The sequence below is a fragment of the Ziziphus jujuba genome, chromosome 1, assembly GCF_031755915.1.
Source record: "Ziziphus jujuba cultivar Dongzao chromosome 1, ASM3175591v1".
Classification (NCBI taxonomy): Eukaryota; Viridiplantae; Streptophyta; class Magnoliopsida; order Rosales; family Rhamnaceae; genus Ziziphus; species Ziziphus jujuba.
This window is the reverse complement of record NC_083379.1, coordinates 2960044-2978859: the sequence shown is the minus strand read 5'-3', so window position 1 is coordinate 2978859 and position 18816 is coordinate 2960044. Positions and strand designations below refer to the sequence as shown.

Sequence of the window (18816 nt, the reverse complement as noted above, 5' to 3'; positions counted from 1 at the left end):
CTTTACTTTACGCCAGTGGGTCACGGGCCTAAAGTTTCATAACTAAATATTAAAAAAACTTTTCCAAAAGTCAAAAAACTATAAATTATTAAAATTTCGATAAAAACACCGTAGCGAAATGATACGAAGCGAAAATAAAAATGTTTTGAATTATTGCCCTGCAACAATTAGCATTAACCATTAACATATGACATGTAAAGCAACACATAAATATAAATGATTCCAACCATACACTTCTCCTATTTGATTTGTAATTCTATTACTTATCAAATTTATGATCTCTAAAATTTCTCTATGGTGTTTACATTATTCCTACAAGAAATATAGTATTGCAAATACACAGCCTTGTACGATAGAATAATATAGTTTCACAGAGAGATGAGAAAAGTCTGCATTCTAACCACCATAATCAACTCTAAGATATAATAAGCAAGTCCATTTTCATAGATGAATCTAGTATCAATGACAATGTAAGCGTTACAATTAGCACCTTTTCCAGCCTCCAGTGTCAGTTCTCTCGAAAATGCGTGGCCGCTTTCCGGGGAAGGTTTTTCTCCAATCTGGTTGTTTTATCAAGTAATCCCATATCCTGAAGTGGTAAAGGAAATTAAACAACTTCATATTCGCAGTAAGAGAACCAACTGATTAATTTTCAAACAATGACGATGTTCCTTAATTATGTCAAACACTAAGAGAGGTTAATGGAATTTTTTTCTCAAAAAGAAACAAACAGACAATACAGTCAAATAATTAATTTACTCTAAAACAAGTCGTTATTTCATAAAATGCATACAAATAGGCTTTGCTGCAAGTCTTCAAACACCAGATAAACATGCCATGAGAAGCAAAAATTATTCAATACTCTATTTGTATACACGCTCCCTCTCACATAGGATGGAGGGTGCGTGTATACATATGGTGTAATGAATAATCTCTCCATAAGGAGAGAGCACTATTGAGTAATTATTATCTTCTAGGGGTGAATATGATGGGTGTGGCGTTTTGTTGTCTGATTCTGATTTAATAAAAGTATGTTATATATTTTTTCGATAATAAAAAAGATAAATAAAGGTAGAGAGCACTATTAGAGGTGCTCAAATTAATGTGTTACCTTCTTTCATTTTCTACAAAATCTGGGCCCTCAGCAGAAGGTGAAGTAGAACATACATGGAGGATTTCTGTATCTGATAGATATTTCAGTGAATTGGCAATTTGAACTTGACGACGGGTCCTAAATCAGTAGAAACAATAAAGCACAGTGCATAAGTATAATGTGGAAAATGAGCATGTAAAATACATAAAAAAAATAAAAGGAAAAGAAAAGAAAGAAAAGAGAATAACTTCGCACTGCTGAAGTGATAAACAATGAAATGCAATAACATATAACTTGGCACAACTCAATATTCTTTTTACTGGTTTAACAGGCTCCAGACAACTAGAAGCTGAAGATATAGACCAAGAAGCGAAACTCTTACCAGTAGCAAGGAGCAATTATGAATCTATCCGTTTGAGTATCATATGTTTCCAGTAACTTGCCATTCCAGGTACTGTCCTCATAAGCTGCGGTTACTCGAATTCTCCTGACAACTTCATCGGGACATCTTGAAGTTCTGTTAAAACTGGCTGGAAGGACAGAACCACTAGAAGTTTCTACCTGTTTAAATGCAAAATAAATCCAGCGGAAGAGATGAGTAACCACTCAGGACTCACAAGTCATGATATGAAGTTACACTGTTAGTCATTTATTAAAAAGATAAAACAAAGATGCAAACGCAGTAGAAGGAAATAAACAAGGGTGCTTATTGATTAAAGAGTTTGTAATGAGTTAACAAAATAAATTATAAAAAAAAATAAAAAAATAAAAAAGTCCCCTCTTTTCTTAATAAAGATATCAAAAGATCAACAAACTATTATATATCATGCAATAAGCAAATAGGAAATAATAAACGTAAAGCTCACCACCAACCCATTGAAAATCGGGTATGCAACATTGTTAGAATCCCTTCTAGTGTTATGCCCAAGAATGCAGAGAGTTTGAATGTGGAATTTCTCCCGCCTACTCCTCAAAGTTTCAACAATTTTGGTACATAATGGCAATGAAAAACCATCCATATTTTCATGATTTTCTGAATTAGTGCTATAATCAGAATGCTGCACAAAAGTTCAAGAATTCAGCTTCAATAACTCTGGTATCTGCATGAATAACTACATCTCTAGAAAAATCAATAACAAAGTAGAGGACTCTGGACTAAACTCTAGGGGGGAAATCTTCAAAACTTCCAAGAAGATGCACCTGCAGGTTTTTCAATTGCAACAGCAGGTCAAATTGATTAGAAGAAAGTTTCATTTGTACAACACATTTCTTGAGGTTCAAAGAGACATACATCCAAGTCAGCATCCAAATTAAAATCAACAACTCCTGAAAGCATCTGGGAGAGACCCATATCCACAATTTCCGGAGAATCTACATGAGCAACTGAGATCCTGTGTTTCAAATGACAATAAAGAGCACAGCACTACATGTTAAAAAAACTCTATTACATCTGGTAAGATCTCTAGAAAATTATTTATCTCCAACAAAAAAATATCTTACATTCCATTTTTCCGGTTCCTAATGGCAAGGCCTATGCAGGTTGTTGCTTCGTCAGTGCCAACAAACTTTTTACATGGGACATGGTGAGAAACAAATTGACGTCAAACGAAGTAATTGTAAAATCAATGACACTCTTGATGTGGAGAGTTAACTAAGAAGGAAGTGCAAATTTCTATGACAGTTCTAGGTCTAACAACAATAAACCAAATACTAAATATAGTTAATATTATGATGAAGTTACTGAAATTTAAATGCTAATTAAGAAAATTTTAAATATTTTTAGTGCAGACTAGGCTACCTTAAGATCTAAGAACAACGACAAGGTGACTTGGTTTTGGTAAATAAAAACACAGTTCAGTTGGTTTGTCAACCAGCCACTTTCATGCTTGCAAGAAAGACATCAAATAAAAGTAAAAGAATCTAACAATCCTCTTAAGCTTCACTTGGAATCTGATTTTAATATACCCCAACTAATTGATATGGCAGAGGAAAAACTCATCGGTCGGAGCAACACCCCATAATGTTTATTAGACTAAGGGAAGAAAAGGACAGGACACTCCATCTATACTGTATGAATTAACATTCATCTCAGAAGTTTGTAATTGTCAGAATTAAGAACAAGCAAATAAACATACATCCACTAGTGCAGGATCCACAGTTGCGAATTCTCTTTGGAACAAATAGACCAATTTACTCTGTGCTGATCTCTCTGTGACTGACTCTTCAGGAACAGAGAACTTCCTTTCTGGAGTAGCCTTGAACGAATTGGAGGCAGACAGCAGAGTGGGGTGTTCCATCAAAGCAGCTAGAGTCTCAGTATCACTTTCCTGTCTCATTATCACACATTCTAAGTTCATTACCTATTCATTACATAGGAATGAATACATCTTTGATAATATATTTATCAGAAGTAGTTTTTAGTTATTTATTTATTTATTTTATTATTATTTTTATTTTTATTTTTTTTTTTTTTAACCTCAAAATGCATCTCAAATGCATAAAGTTCTAAAATTGTTCTCTTATCTTGTGGAAAACTGTGAGACTAGTAAAAGGTTGTTTATGTAATGATTTGGAATCCAAAAGGAAAGGTTACGAACTATATGAGACCTCCTAAACTTGACATTAAGCATCCAGGGAAAATTGCCATACGAAAAGCAAAAACTGGGAAAACCATTTAAATCATCACTTTTCTTGGCTTACCATAGCTGGAGACTAATATGATCATAGTTCACAGTCAAAATAAATTACTTGCTGCTAAAATGCATAACTAAGTCAAATGTCTGCATGGTTCAAACTATAAAATTTATATTTTTCTCATGGTAAAGGGGCTAATAGGAGTCTTATAATTTCTCGTACTTTTCCAACATTTTTCAGGGGAAGCAAACAGATTATTAAGACAAAATGTAAACTGGGTTTTTGGTTGCTGTAATTTCCCGAGACAGGATAAGAAATAGAGAAAAAGACGAAGATCAAGTACCTGATTAGATGAAGGTGAAGGAAAAGGAACCCCATCAACAAAGATCATGATTTTACTGCAAAACCAACCAAGCTTCTCGATTTTGGGTCGACACAAACACTGTCTTGTCTCAGTTCGGGACTTGACCGAAGCAACCAATATTCCAAGTCCAACAAATCTGAAAAATATAAAATATATCTATATATATTTTATTATTTTATTTACTTCTTTTTTTTTCTTTTTTTCTTTTGTTTTTTTTGAGAGTTGAAAAAGAGACTTCTCGTCTTGTCTATTCAGAGAATCTCCAACCATTTTGTGAAAAAATCACATAAAACAATAATATCTTTCCAATTATTATACCATTTTTAACCCCAAAAAAAAAAATTATATATATATATATATATTCTTTTTTATTTACTTTATATATCATTTTTATATTACTTTTTATATTGTTATATCCTATTATTTTCATATTAATTTTATTCCATGTAAAATTAAAAATATAAAATAAATGCAAAATTTTTAATTTTTGATATTAAAAAGCAAATAATTCTATTGAAATTATATATCTGAGGTAAAAATTATAAAAATATTATAATATTGAAGGTTGTTGTAAAATTTAAAAGTTAAAAAAAAATAATAATAATGTTTTTGCGCCATTTTGACATTGGTTGGGGAAGCTCTCACGAGGAAAAATATTTTTTAAGAACAAAATATTTGGGAAATTACGAAAGTACAAAAATAAAAAAGTCTAATAATTTAATTTGTCCTCTTATAATTCTCTTTTTAATAAAATTTATTATATTGCTCATTAAATTTATTATATTGCTCATTCTTTTGGTGTTTTGTTGGAAAAATGTATATTAATAATGATAAAAAATAAATCTATAGCAATACTTAAATTAGGAATAAAAGGTATAAATGACAACTTTTTTTTTTATTTTTTCAAATATTAAGGTTATTTATTAAACCACCTATTTGTTGGACTCCAATTAATTGATAAAGTTAGATGGTACTTTTTTAATTTTTTCAAATATTATGGTTATTTATTAAACCATTTTTTTATGTTTCATTTATTCCATTTAAAATTTGTTATAAGAGGAATTATTAAAAAAAAAAAAATCTGACTATTTAGTGTCTATGCTTCAATTTATGTGTAAGAATCTATCTCTGTCAATTTCTCTATTTCTTTATCGCTCTAAACAAGGATGGAGCCAGGATTTCATTTTTGGGGGGCCAAGTTACAACTTGTTTTTTTCGAATGTTCAAATTAACTTACAATTTTTTTTTTTAATGTTAAATTGTTCTTGATGATATAGATTTTCTATTATATGTATAATCTCTCAAAAAAATTTGATAACTAGTTTTTATAAAATTTCATATAATTTATTATTTTAACATCTAGATAAATTTATTAGAAAACTTAATTCGATTTGTTAAGAAAAATGTGTATGAGAAGAATATAAGAGAATATACTTTAATGAACAAAATTAATAACATACAAAAACTAAAATATTCATTTTAAAAGATGGAATCAAATAAAAATATAATTTAACAGATAAAATGATAATAATAAATTACAAAGCAAAGTAATTAAAGATGAAAATTTTACAAATACTACCTAAAATGAATAAATATTAATCAAAAAGAAAATAACATTAATAATTTCCCCTAAACCATGAGTATAACATAAATTAAAAAAATATGATATCAAAAATTTCTAATTATAATGTTAAAAAAAACTAAAATTTCTAATTAATAACAAAATAAAGTAAATATTGTAATTTGGAATAAAAAATAATTTGTATATATATTGTACTTCAATTTAGGGGGCCAAGTATATAATATAAGACAATTATGCAACTATTATGCTAAAAACAAAATAAAAAAAACCATATCTTTTAAAATATATATATACATATATATATAACTTAGGGAGGCCATGGAGTAGTTCCGCTCCTGTGTCTAAAAAACAATCAATGCTTTTCCATAGATTTTAAACCATCAATTTCAGTTAACTTTTAAAAAAATCATAATTACTTCTCTCTCAAACAACATACAAAGACCTTACTTTTTTACCTGCACATCAAACAAATAAAAAATGTTTAATGAAACTCCATTACTTTGCTAATTTAACAAAAAACTAAAAAAGTTTTGGGTATGCCTAACATGGAAAAAAATATTGAATGAAATATTAAATTTGAAAATTGATCAGAAAGTTGCAGGAGATATAGGTTAATAAGAAGTGATGTTAAATGAAAATTATATATGATGGCTTGTAAAAACAATCAATAGCGTGATTATAAATAAAGAATAGAGTTTGTGTTTTAGAGTTGGAGTTCATTGATAGGATTTAAATTTGGATTCATTTATTTTCAAAATTTAACCCAAATACAAAAATCTTAAACAATGAATAATTTACATTTGATCACTCTATGAATTCTCTAAATGTATTTTATCCTCATTCTTTTTTGGAAATATTAATTTCATATAATTGTAATGTAATTAAATTTATTTGGTGCACAATGTTCAAATTTCTGTTGAATATCATTGTCATATTTAATTAATTAATTAATTAATTTCTTTAACAAGAGTACAAATAAAATTTAAATCATAAAGTTTTTTACCACAACATGCTTTCTTATCGCTTTCATCATATTCCAAATTGAAATGATACAATATATTATCAATATAATTTCAAACAAGTAAAATTTAACTTATTGCAATAACTACTGTAATTTAAAATATCTAATTTAATTTTTAATTTTTATGCAAAATACTTAATTATTCTGCATCTCTTAATTGAGTTTGAAAGCAGCCAATTCCTTTACTTGATATGAGTTTAAATGGGAGAACCTCAATTTTTGAATAATTTTAATTTATTTCATTTTTTAGAAATAAAAATGTATAGTTTGAATAAAAACAATTTGGAAATAATTAATTTGGTGTTATTTATTATCAATATCTTTTTTATGTAAACAAGAAATATTCATTCATTTGCTTTTTGATATATATAAATATATACTCTTTTTTTTTTTTTCAAGAGAAAAGGAAAAAAAAATGTTGAATTCTATTAAAAATCTCAGATATATATTTTATGGTTTCAAAATATATTTTTAAATGCTAAATATTTATATAGAAATAAATAATATTAACCAAAAGTTTAACAAAGAAAATAAATAATATTAACCAAAAATTTAACAAAGAAAAGTTATAATAGGGTAAATTAACTTCTGTTGGATTTACATTAAAAATATTAATAATCTTATAACAACACTATTATAATTTATTTTCAAATATATATATATATATATATAACAAATTAGTAGCCTTAACCTATAAGAATACACCTCCATACATTGGATTAAACCATATTTAATAAAATCCCTTTTTGTCTTATTATAAACTATATGATCTTGTCCATATATATATATATATAAAACATTATTATATTTTCATTATACGTGTAGAGCATGTAGCCAACACTTAATGTGTATGATTAAAAAAAAATGATAATTTTTAATTTTAAAAAAAAGAAGCTAAGATTCATGAGAGATTTTTTTTAATCCCCAAATGTTTTTGGTCAAACTTTCGATCACCCCTTTGGACAGTAGTTTTAACTACTTTAAATTCTCACTTGTGTTTTAATTAGGCGTTTTGTTTATTTAATTATTTTTAAACAACGTGATCCATGTACTTTACAGAAAAGGAAAAAAAGAAAAAAAAAACTTTGAAACATGTATTTTGATAAAGTATTGTAATTAGACTTTTATTTATAAAAATCCTATTAAATTGTTAATTAATATTTAATTAAAAAAATCCAGATTTTTATTAAAAATAAACAAATTACAGTTAAAAAAAAATTAAATTGAATATCCAATCATAGACATTAAAAAAAAAAAAAGAAAAGAGTAAAGTTATATATGAAATTTTAGAAAACAATACTATACAAATAGAAGTAATATTTTTGTTCTTTTGTAATTTATAATAAATTTTCTTTCAGTGAGGAGTTCAAAAAGAATAATAAACGCAAGTCCAAAATTTTCAAAAACCCACAAAAGAGTATTCGCTCTCAGAAGTTCCCCGCCACCGCTATCGCTATGGCCATCGATCCCAACTCCACCGCCGCCGTCACCACCACCGCCACCACCATCGCCGCCATAGCCACGAGCTCGTCCACAGCCACATCCACATCCACATCCACAGCTCGTCCGTTCCTTCATCCGCAACCTGCAAGACCCGTGTCTCCTCTCCAGCACCACCCCCACCATGTCCTTCACCACCAGACACCACCATTCGCTCACCACCAGCCTCTCTACGCCTCTCAGACACTTCCCATTGCTTCCCCTAACCCCAATTTTCAATTACCCGCCAAACCCCCTAACGACCCCTCTTCTCCGGCTCACCCAATTTCATACCCACTCGCCTCCTCCGGCCGTGGCTTCGTCCCCAAAGCCGTTCGCCCCGTTCCGGTCATCTCTGATCAGACCGTCACCGTCGCTAACCCCGGTGGTTACCCGCCTCGCCCCGTTGTCAATTTCCATCACGGTGGTGATGGTGTACGGCAGCATTTGGACCATGCTGCTCACTTGATGAGGCCGCCGCATAACTTGCAGCACCACCACCATTACCTTCCCCACCAACAGGTCCACCGCCCTCATCTGGGCTCCGCCGCTGTCCCCGTCAAGGGCGTTCCTGTTTCTGCCCACCTCAAGGTTTTCACTTCTGCTTTTCTTTGTTACGTTTTGAATTTTGGGTGAGAAGAAATTGATACTGGTTATTTTAAACCATTACTACTTGTATCTACAACTAAATAATTAGCTGAGTACTGGGTTTTTATAATTGATGCCTGTTTGCTCTTTCATTATTCTTTTTTTCTGCATCAATGGATTTATTGAATTGGAATACAGGATGTGATGCATTTATTCCCTTTTTATTTATTTATTTATTTTTGGGTATCATTCTCTGTCTTACTCCGATTACAGGTTGCTCCTCCATCTTCTGTTCCTGACTCTAATGGATATAAAGATTCGAGGTAATAATTCTTGTAGCTCTTGTTTCTTGAATATAGTCATGGTGTTTTGGTTATGCTTTACTATGCTGTGCTTTGTGCAGGGACAAAAGCAGAGATGACACTTTGGCCATTATAAGAGATCGAAAAGTAAGTGATTAACTGTAACCGAGATGTATAAATATTTTAATCTTCATGATTTAGAACAATTTTACAAAATATTCATTTTTGAAATGTTATTTCCCTACCTAGTTTTACAAAAAGTTATAAGTGCATATTATATTTTCGTGCTAGTTTGGTAATGCTAAACTCATGTAATTTTGGCATAACATGATGTTGTAGGTTAGTCTTGGCCAGATTCCACATCCCATGCATTCCCTTAATTGTTTGATTTAAGCTCTATAAAGTAACAACGTTTTTACAAGTGACATCCAGAAGAACAAAGATATAACTTATTACATTAATAAGAATGTGGATATGCACTGAGTTATTTCTGGTTTTAATTACTTATTTTACATTTTCAGGTGAGAATCACAGAGGGGGCTTCTCTATATGCACTTTGTCGGTCATGGTTAAGGAATGGTGCTCCTGAAGAGAGTCAGGTCTGTGTTGCATTAAATGAGTGTTGTTTTCCATGTTCATTTTTTAAGTTCAATTATTCTCTTTAATGCCAAGATTCCATGTTACTCGATGATCTGCAACCACTGATTTATGGCAAGTTTAAATTGATATGCATATATTCCTTAAAAGTAATTCAGAAAATGCAGTTGGCAATATAGTAAAAGATTATTGCCAACGCTCTCTCGTTTTTTTTCTTTTTGTTTTTTTTTTTTCCTATTGATCTACTTGGGTTGTCTGGTGTTGAATAATAAAAGTTAGTCTAAATTGTTTTTTATGCCTTCTCTCTAATGATTCATAAAAATTGTTATTGGCAGCCACAGTATGGTGATGCTGTGAGATCTCTTCCTAAACCTTCACCTATACATATGACAAACACTGATCTGCCAAAAAAGAAGGAAGGGGAAGAAGATGGGGAAGAGGAAGAGGAAGTGAAGGTTTGTATTGGTGCTTTTCTTACTAAGCGATCAACTGTACTCTAGGCCTTATTTGTCCTTGTTGGAAAACTAGCAGGGTGGAATAAAATGAGACAGGATATGAAACTGGTTGATAAATTTCAATCTCTTCTTGTGTTTTTCATGGAATAGAATAATTGAGCTGAATATGGTGTCATCCAGCATTATCTTTGGTCCCCTCTAGTTGATTTACTTATCTTATCCTATTTTTCCCTTATACCACCTTAATAAGGTAATTTATCTCATAATAGCTGGATTAAGAATCTTCCTTAATGCATGTGGAATATAGGACAGGATGAAAATTGGCCTTTTATTATTTTATGAAGCACTTTTGAAAATTCTGTAGGAACATATAGCTTATGTTCATTTAGTTCTAATTTTAATGCCATGTATTTTGCACTATTTTTTTTATGAATTTTCGTTTTTACTTTTAATATTATGAGAAAAGTATACTTGTTACTGCTTTCAGGATGAGGAATCTGTTGAGCATCTATCCTCTCAAGAGCTGTTGAAAAGACATGTCAAGCGTGCTAAAAAGATTCGAGCACGGTAAGTTTTGTTGCGCTATGCGTATAGCAATGTTTCATCTTACTGATTATAGTAGTACTTAACTACAGAAGTTTTCAACTTGAATAAAATTGGTGGTTTAGAATGCATGTGATAACGATTATCATGAGTGATACAGTATAATACTTACGCATAAGATGTATAGTACTGTTTCTTGCATTTGGGCATGATGTCAATGAAATAGAGGCTGTTTAAACAATTGAGTAATATTAGCATTTAAATGTTCGTTGTGTGCTGGAACACGTGCCTACGTGAAGCCACTGATTATAGGGGTCATGGCCCTTTTGAAGTACCAAAAAGTGAAAGAAAAATAGAAATTTTTTTTTTAATTTTTTATTATTTTTTATTTTGTTAGGTTGATGCACTTTCCTGCAATTTCGCATTCAATGTCCAAAACATGCCTTGTTGAATTGAGGTTGTAATGATTGGTATTGGGGAAACTTGTACATGGATTATAAAGATCTAGGATTTAGGTGTAGGGGAAATTACATTTGCCTTGATTTGTATTCTTTTCACACAAGACACTACTTTTTCCTATTTTAAAGATTTTTCCTTGGTTTCATTTTTGTTTCACTATCAATCCTTTCATACTGTAATTTATTATACAACCATTCTTAAAGTTGCATAAGGAAGATGGAACCAAAATAATATAAAACAGGACAAATCTCCTTTTTTTTTTCTTTCCTTTCTCCGAACCCATCCAATGTTTGTATGATATGCACGTATCAGACTCTATATAATATATTGGTTAATTATTAGGAGCAGTTCATTTAAATTCATTATGCAGTATCCATACCTAAAAACATCAAGATTTGATCATTCAAATCTCAAATTTCAAATCCATTGTATAGACCCTTATTATATTTATTGATATAATTTATGGCCATTCTGCATTTCTTTTCCTGTCTTACCGAAAGGTTTATCCTATAGTTTTGAAATTTAATACAATTTCACACGATGTATAAATTCTAATGCATTGACTTAGCTATTTGGGGATTTGCTTGTAGATTAAGAGAAGAGCGGTTGAAACGAATTGCAAGATACAAATCCAGGCTTGCTCTTCTTCTTCCCCCGCTGGTAGAACAATTCAGAAATGATGCTGCTGCTGGAACTTGACCATGCTGACTTATCAGATGGTTACATCACCTCATTTCATGGTCTTGATGCTGAATTAGTAGATATGGTTGTGATTTTTTTTCAGGAGATGAAAATGCATAGCACCTGAATGAATTCACTGGCAGAATTGGTCTACCAAATTGCAAGCAATGTGTTTGTCTAAATTGGTTTGTCCGTCTTCTGAAATGTCTCTGCTTTACTTAATTTCAACATCTTTGAGTCACCCAGAAACGGAAACTGGGTGTGAAATGTCATTTGCTGCGATGTATAGATATTTAGTCTGATTGTCTGAGAAGTGAATCAAAAACAGTTTTTCACTTTTATGCTGATAGAAATAGTAGTATTTTCCAGTGTAGCGATTTTTTTGCCCAGGCGTAGTTGAATTATTCGAATTGTTTTTCTTTTAATTTTGTTTTTTTAAAACCCTGCAAGTTTAGTCTTCTCGTATTGTAATCTTATAATCACTTTCTATTAAAAAAATAAATAATAATAGTTTCTCTCTCTCTTCTTCCTTGGAACGCGGCGACAACTTTCAATCCTTGTTTGCCCTTAGTCGGCAGTTTGGATGGCAATAAGCCATTCCCACATTCTGGCCCAAGCCGACTTAAAACAGGCCGTGGTCTTAAAATCTGACCAATGAAAATAAAAAGATAAAAACTTTCAACCTTGGTTATATAATTAATTGGAAATAAATGAATATTTATTGGGAAAAAAAAAAACAACAATAAAAAAACTAGAAATATATGATTCTTTTTTTAATCATTACAATAATTTCTAATTAGGGGAGAAGTAGTATTTCAAATCCATGATCTCATCAGTTGTTACAACAATTCTAATAACAATTTCTAGCCCAAAAAAAAAAAAAAAAAAAAACCCGGAAATCAATGAATATTCATAAAAAAATTAAAAAAATTAGAAATAAATGAATAAAATTTTTATTATTGTTTATCGTTGCAGCAATTTCTAATAAAAAAAGGGGTTGATATTTCAAACCCACATTATAAAGATATGAGTGTAAAGAGATGCAATAGAGCAGTGATAAAAATATGTACAATGAAATTAAATCAAATTGTCACAGAGGCTCTCGGGTCTTCCACCTCTCCAAACTGCACTAGAGATCCCTACTTTGGATACCATTGTCATAGAGATTCTTGGTCTAACACCACTGTGCCAGAGACTATTGTGATAGATGTTCATGCCTCTCCCATCTCTCTCTCTCTAACTATATGGTATAACACGACTGTGCCAGAGACCGTTGTGACAGGCGATGTTGGTGTGCAATATCTGTAAACTGCACTGGACAGCACCACTAAGCTAAAGAGCATTTTGATAGATGTTCCAGGTCTCCCACCCCTCTCAACTGTGCAAGATAACACCACTATGTCAAAGATGCCCACTCGCACTATGCCATAGATCCCATCTGTTCCACCGTATTTTCTTCCATTACGTTGGAGATGCTAGCTCGCATTGCGTCTGAGATGCCCACTCCCACAACACCAGAGATGCTCACTCGCATTGTGCCGAGTCTCCCACCTCACCCGCCCTACTTTTCAATCGTGTCTGAGATGTTCACTCTCACTGTATTTTTCCATTGCATCGAAGATGTCCAATCCCACTGCGTCGGAGACTGGTCAAGCTCCTGAATCTATTATACCGTCCCTGCGTCTCACAAACATGGTCATAAGAAAGGATCCCTTTCCATTTTGGAGAATCTCAAGTAAAATAAATAATATAATGTTACATGTTTCGAACAAATTTGAATCATTGCATTATTTAAGATTTATCACCGTCAATAATTTGAATAGATTTAGGAAATAAATCACATAGTTGATAGTTTCTATTTCTAAAACTATGATTTATTTTTTACAAAACTCCTGGTTAATATTAAATATAAATATTTTCTAAATAAAATACATTTCAAACATTTTATTCATAAAAAAAATTATTTTATATAAATTTCTCAAAAACAAATATAAAAATTATATCATAAATGGGTAAGGTTAGAAGATTTCCCACAGGAATCTCCCTAACCCGACCTACCAATTATCCAAAAAAAAAAAAATAATAAATAAAATAAAAAACACACACACACAAGATGGTGGCGCTTGGGAAAAATCCATCCCCGTCGGGAAAAATTATAAAAATGAGATGAGAAAAAAATAGCAAAGATAGGGACAGGGATGAAATTTGAAAAACGGATCCGACTCACCTCGTTGACATTGCTATTTATTATAAGTTTAGATAATTTTTTTCCTTTTTTCAATAATTAGATTGGATTTAATTGTAACCATTAGATAAATATTATATGATATAACATAAAATGCTTGAATCAATTTGAAATTTTTTATTTTCGCAGAAATAAAGAGAATTCTTATCCAATGAAAAAGATCCTAGTTTCAATGTTTGTTCAGGCATAATTGAATTCATAGAGGGTGTTCCTGACCATAAAAAGTATATTAAACCTAACTAAGAATTTAAAAAAGCTGTATAAGAGTTTGATCTATCCTTTCCTTCTCTTTGTCCTTTTAGCTCTCTCATACCTCTACTTGAGTCAAAAATCTCAATAAGGTTTCATCCTTGCCATACTTCTTTCACTCTATCACCAAAACTTGTTTTTCTTTGATTTTTTTATTTTTTTTTTCCCTCAATCCAACTATTATCCAATTCTATGGTTTTCTTTGAGCATTTTTTGTAATCCCATCCAGCCTTATTTCCTTATTTAATATTCTGGCACTCCATTAACCTTGCCATGTCCAACAAATAAAATGTTTTTGCTAATTACAAATCTTTGAAAAGTTACTTACATATGCCCTATGAAGAAAGAATTAAAAGAACTAAAAGAAAAGAAAAAAAAAAAAAAGGAAATGCATAATAGCTAGTAAGTGCAAAGAAAGAAACATAAAAAGAATAAAAGATTAAAAAAAAAGAAAAAAAAAAGAAGGGAGAACGGTATCAATAATTTTACATTTTGATTAAAAAAAAACGATTTTCTATAAGAAAAAAACATTTTACTTTTACATGGAAATTATTTTATTGTATTAGATTTTATTTTTTTGAACAAGCTGTACGATATTAGATTTTGAACCATGAATATATCATATATGTTGCTTCACTTTATTTTTGGACAAAACATTTTATTTTGTAAACTTTTAAATTCGTTTTGGATTTAGAGTAATTTTTTTTCTCAATACTAAAATTTTCGTTAGTAATATTGTTTTTTATGATTAGTTATTAAAACAATTTCAATATTATATATAAATATATAATATATATTTAATTTAGAATTATATCATATTTGATTTTTACAGCATTATATAAATGAAGATTATTTCATTAATGTTGTGGGATCCATAATTATTTTTTTTAAATAATTAAATTTTTAATTACTAATTTTTATGGGATTCACAACAAAAATAATTTATTGTATCAAAACGAAGTACCTTTAAAAAAAACCAGAAAAAAAAATAATGTTATAGTTATTAAAATATTTTTAAATTATTCGTGTTAATATTATATTATTTAGCATATGTATATAATTTAATATAAATAAAAAATTAATTAAATATTATTATATTATCTAATAAATAAATTTGATAAATATTTCAATAAGATTAGCATTATTAAAAAACAAAATAGTTTTTGTCAAAATATATATATAGATATATATATATATATATATATGTTATTGAAAACTTACCCGTTGGTAAATTCTGTTTGCCTCTTACTTTATTTTATTTTTTTCCTTGAACATATGTTATTTATTTTATTTTATAATTTTGCAGTAAATTTGGAAGGGATTTTAATAGCTGGTCTGATCAAATTCAGAATCTCGAGTTATCAAAGAAGATAACATATATTAAATTGGAGAAGGAGAATTTTCTAGCTCTAAGTCTGATCTAGTATCACCATTAATGATCATTGCCTTCTAAATGTGGAACAAATCCCTTTTGCTTTGTATTTTTATATTCTTCCTGTATAGGAGACCCATCTCAAATTGTTATACAAACTAAAAAGACCTTTTTTTTAAAAAAAAAAAATTAAAGACAAACTAAAGACTTAAAAACCGAACATACAAAGCTTTTTGTTCACTACAATTTCTGTCCATTTAAACATTTCAACCATCTAATGTTGTTTGTGATTTTGAACGTAGTTAGTCTCTCATATTTTCTTGATGTTTTTCTTTTCTACTATTTTGTGATTAAAAATTATATGAGAAATTGAAATGTCTACTTATTTTATGTTTTAAAATTGACCCCAATTTTCTATGAATAAAATGTCATAACTTCTAAACTTAACATAGAATTACAAGAGTCTAATTGGTGTGAAGTGTAAATAAAGGAATTCGGAATTCGGTTTTTGTATCCTCTTATATTGTATTGGGGCAGAAGGAAAAATTCATGAGGACCATGACCATTATTCCGTGCTGCTTAAGACATTGAAATTTTGTGACGGTCAAACCCAAACTCTACAGATTTACTCACTAGCCAAGACAATCAAAATGATTCAACACCCCCACAATGAATCCAAGTCAATGCACACTATTTTGATTCAAACAAAATTATATCATCATACATCCAACTCTTGAATTTTTCTATCCCAATGACCCAATAATCACTTCTTGAGCATCACCAAGTTCTTCAATATAGAACCCTCTTTGGTAAATCAAATTGAATCATTCCCAATAAATTTGGTAAATTTTATTTAATTCTGATATCTAATCCTACCAATTTTTCCCCTTCTTTGATGTCCATGTATGAAAATTTGTTGTCAAAATTAATTTTTAAAAAGTTTGAGGTTATCAATTATGATTTAACAGGAGAGATGGGAAATTAAAGCAAAATGAAAATTTGTTTTTGAATTCTAAGATCTGTTGTGGAAATTACTTTTTGGAGTATAAGAAATTTGAGGCTATTAAAAGAGATATAGGAAATTAAAGCAAAAGGAAAATTTGTCTTTGGACTCTTTGGACCAAGTCGATAGAGAAAAACTAGCATTTGATAGCAACTGGGTAGGAGATAATGGAGAGAAAGATTTGAAAAATTAAAAAAGGTCGGTTAAAAGCTATGATGTCATTAGGCAATTTCCCTAAACAAAATAAACCAAACCATGCCAATTTTTTCCTCATCATAAAATTAATTATTATACTAATCATATGTACAAACAAAGGCACTTCCAACTACTAACCATTTGTTCCTACCTTTCAAATTTTATAAAAAGAAAATTGAAAAAAAAAAAAATTGTCTCCTGCAATCAAAATTGTTTTTCTCTAATCAAAGGATAAGAATTGGAGGGGGGTTTTACTTTTAAAAGGGTTTTTCTTTGTTGAGACTTGAGAGTCAAAAAAGTAATATTATTTTTTCCAAATCTCAACGCCTGCCTTTGCTGCTTTTTATCTGAGCCTTAAATTTCCTTATCAACATCATTCCAGCCTTGCGTGTAGAACCTGGCTGGAGCTTGTGGGCCTTAAAACACCCACAATTCATGATGCCAATATAAATTTAATGAGTTTTTTTCTTGGTCTCCGAGATATTCCTTTAGCTAGAATCTTATAATATTTTTTTACCAAAAACAATTTAAAGGTCTTCTACCTCCCTCTCTCTCTCTATACATATATATATATATATATATATATTTGCTTATTCTTTTTGGGGGTCAATTTGTGTTTTTTTTTTTTCTTTTTTGGGGTCAAATTGTGTTGGAGTAGACTCCACTTCGTATAACAAGAAAATAGGTGTTCATCTCGAATAGGGAAATTTACGTTCCAAGTGCACACCATCTTGTATTAAGGACAGCCCCATCAACAAATGGTCATGAATTTCACATTTAGCACTGAATTGCAAAGTTTTCACAAACATATAATTTTTTTTTCTTTGGCACTTGAAAAAAAAAATGGTTCTATTTACCAAAAAAATAAAAATGGTCCTCAACATGAATAATTGACTTTGCACATCATGAAGATTAAAGTTTATTCCATAAAGAGCTGTGTTATTCATTAATTATTAGTGGAATTTTTATTTTTATTTTTATTTTTATTATTATTATTTTGCATAGGTCACTATCACTTTTTTTTAATCATTATAACAACCTACCTTTATTTTACATATAAAAATCCATTAAAAAAAGAAAAAAGAAAAGAAAGAATGCTAAGCGAAGTTTGAAAAGAACGATTTTCAAGTGGTCATCCACTCAAAGGGGCATTTTCATGCGACCTTAACCCTATCCAAAATACAAAAATTACAAATAGTTAAAGCATTATATTTTTCTTCTCAATATTATTAACAAAATGAGCCAGGAAAGGAAGCAAAAGGGAGTCCAAAAATAGTTAACAAAGTCCATGATAGCTCTATATATCTTGGTTAAAGAAAAAGCACTATTTTTAGCTTCATTTTGGTGGGAATTTGATAGGATTTTACAAGAATAACGTTTTGATGGAGTATGATCCACATGATAACAATCTCAATGAATGGATTATGGCTAATCTGGCAGTCCATGGTTGGCTTAACCCGCTTGACAAGTCATTGTGACCCTTAGTGAAGCCTATTTCCTCACATGCAACAAAGGCAGGGTAAAACTAGTGCTGTTCTCACCTATCAATTCACAATCCTTGAATTAGTTGAAAAGGTGGATACCCACTTAAATGGGTCTCTCTGGTTTTTACCCAGGAAATCTCCTTCCTGATGTGATATATAAATAAGATTACCTAACCATTTTTGGGCTGTCAAATCTTTCAAAATATTGATTTTTTGAAAAAAAAAAAAAAATTAAAAAGGGTTTCCTTTTTTTTTTTTTTTTTTGGTCTTTAAAATGGGTTTCTTTGCTAACATAAAATAAATTTGAACTGAAAATCATAAATTACAAAGATAAGAATATTTCGAAAATTAACTAATTTTTTTTCTAATCCTTGTTATGAAGTCATGAGAGAGAGAGAGAGAGAGAGAGAGAATGAGATAGACATAAAACGAAAACACAAATCATTGGGTGACATATAATAATGGCAGTT

At 30.0% G+C, this 18816-nt stretch overlaps 2 protein-coding genes across 2 annotated transcripts; one reads left to right on the top strand and one right to left on the bottom strand.

Moving 5' to 3' along the window:
- Positions 1-213: 213 nt before the first annotated feature.
- Positions 214-4229, bottom strand: LOC107410331 (protein N-terminal asparagine amidohydrolase). The gene is made up of 9 exons (XM_016017747.4): positions 4071-4229; positions 3229-3420; positions 2594-2658; positions 2385-2484; positions 2255-2293; positions 1960-2151; positions 1476-1654; positions 1112-1231; positions 214-589 (listed from the first exon to the last, which is right to left on the bottom strand). The coding sequence occupies exons 1-9, from the start codon at positions 4116-4118 to the stop codon at positions 484-486; spliced, it is 1041 nt and encodes a 346-aa protein (XP_015873233.3). The 5' UTR covers positions 4119-4229; the 3' UTR covers positions 214-483.
- Positions 4230-8051: 3822 nt separating this feature from the next.
- Positions 8052-12317, top strand: LOC107410261 (uncharacterized). Its single transcript, XM_016017674.4, has 7 exons — positions 8052-8764; positions 9035-9084; positions 9165-9210; positions 9585-9662; positions 9996-10115; positions 10603-10682; positions 11708-12317. The coding sequence occupies exons 1-7, from the start codon at positions 8150-8152 to the stop codon at positions 11814-11816; spliced, it is 1098 nt and encodes a 365-aa protein (XP_015873160.3). The 5' UTR covers positions 8052-8149; the 3' UTR covers positions 11817-12317.
- Positions 12318-18816: the final 6499 nt, after the last annotated feature.

Coding starts and splice junctions, on each gene's coding strand:
- LOC107410261 (XM_016017674.4), top strand. CDS start 8,150: ATGGCCATCGATCCCAACTCCACCGCCGCCGTCACCACCACCGCCACC. Junction 9,085..9,164: donor AATGGATATAAAGATTCGAG/GTAATAATTCTT, acceptor TGCTTTGTGCAG/GGACAAAAGCAGAGATGACA. Junction 9,211..9,584: donor CCATTATAAGAGATCGAAAA/GTAAGTGATTAA, acceptor TTACATTTTCAG/GTGAGAATCACAGAGGGGGC.
- LOC107410331 (XM_016017747.4), bottom strand. CDS start 4,118: ATGATCTTTGTTGATGGGGTTCCTTTTCCTTCACCTTCATCTAATCAG. Junction 2,485..2,593: donor AGGAACCGGAAAAATGGAAT/GTAAGATATTTT, acceptor TTTGAAACACAG/GATCTCAGTTGCTCATGTAG. Junction 2,152..2,254: donor TTGAAGATTTCCCCCCTAGA/GTTTAGTCCAGA, acceptor ACTTTTGTGCAG/CATTCTGATTATAGCACTAA.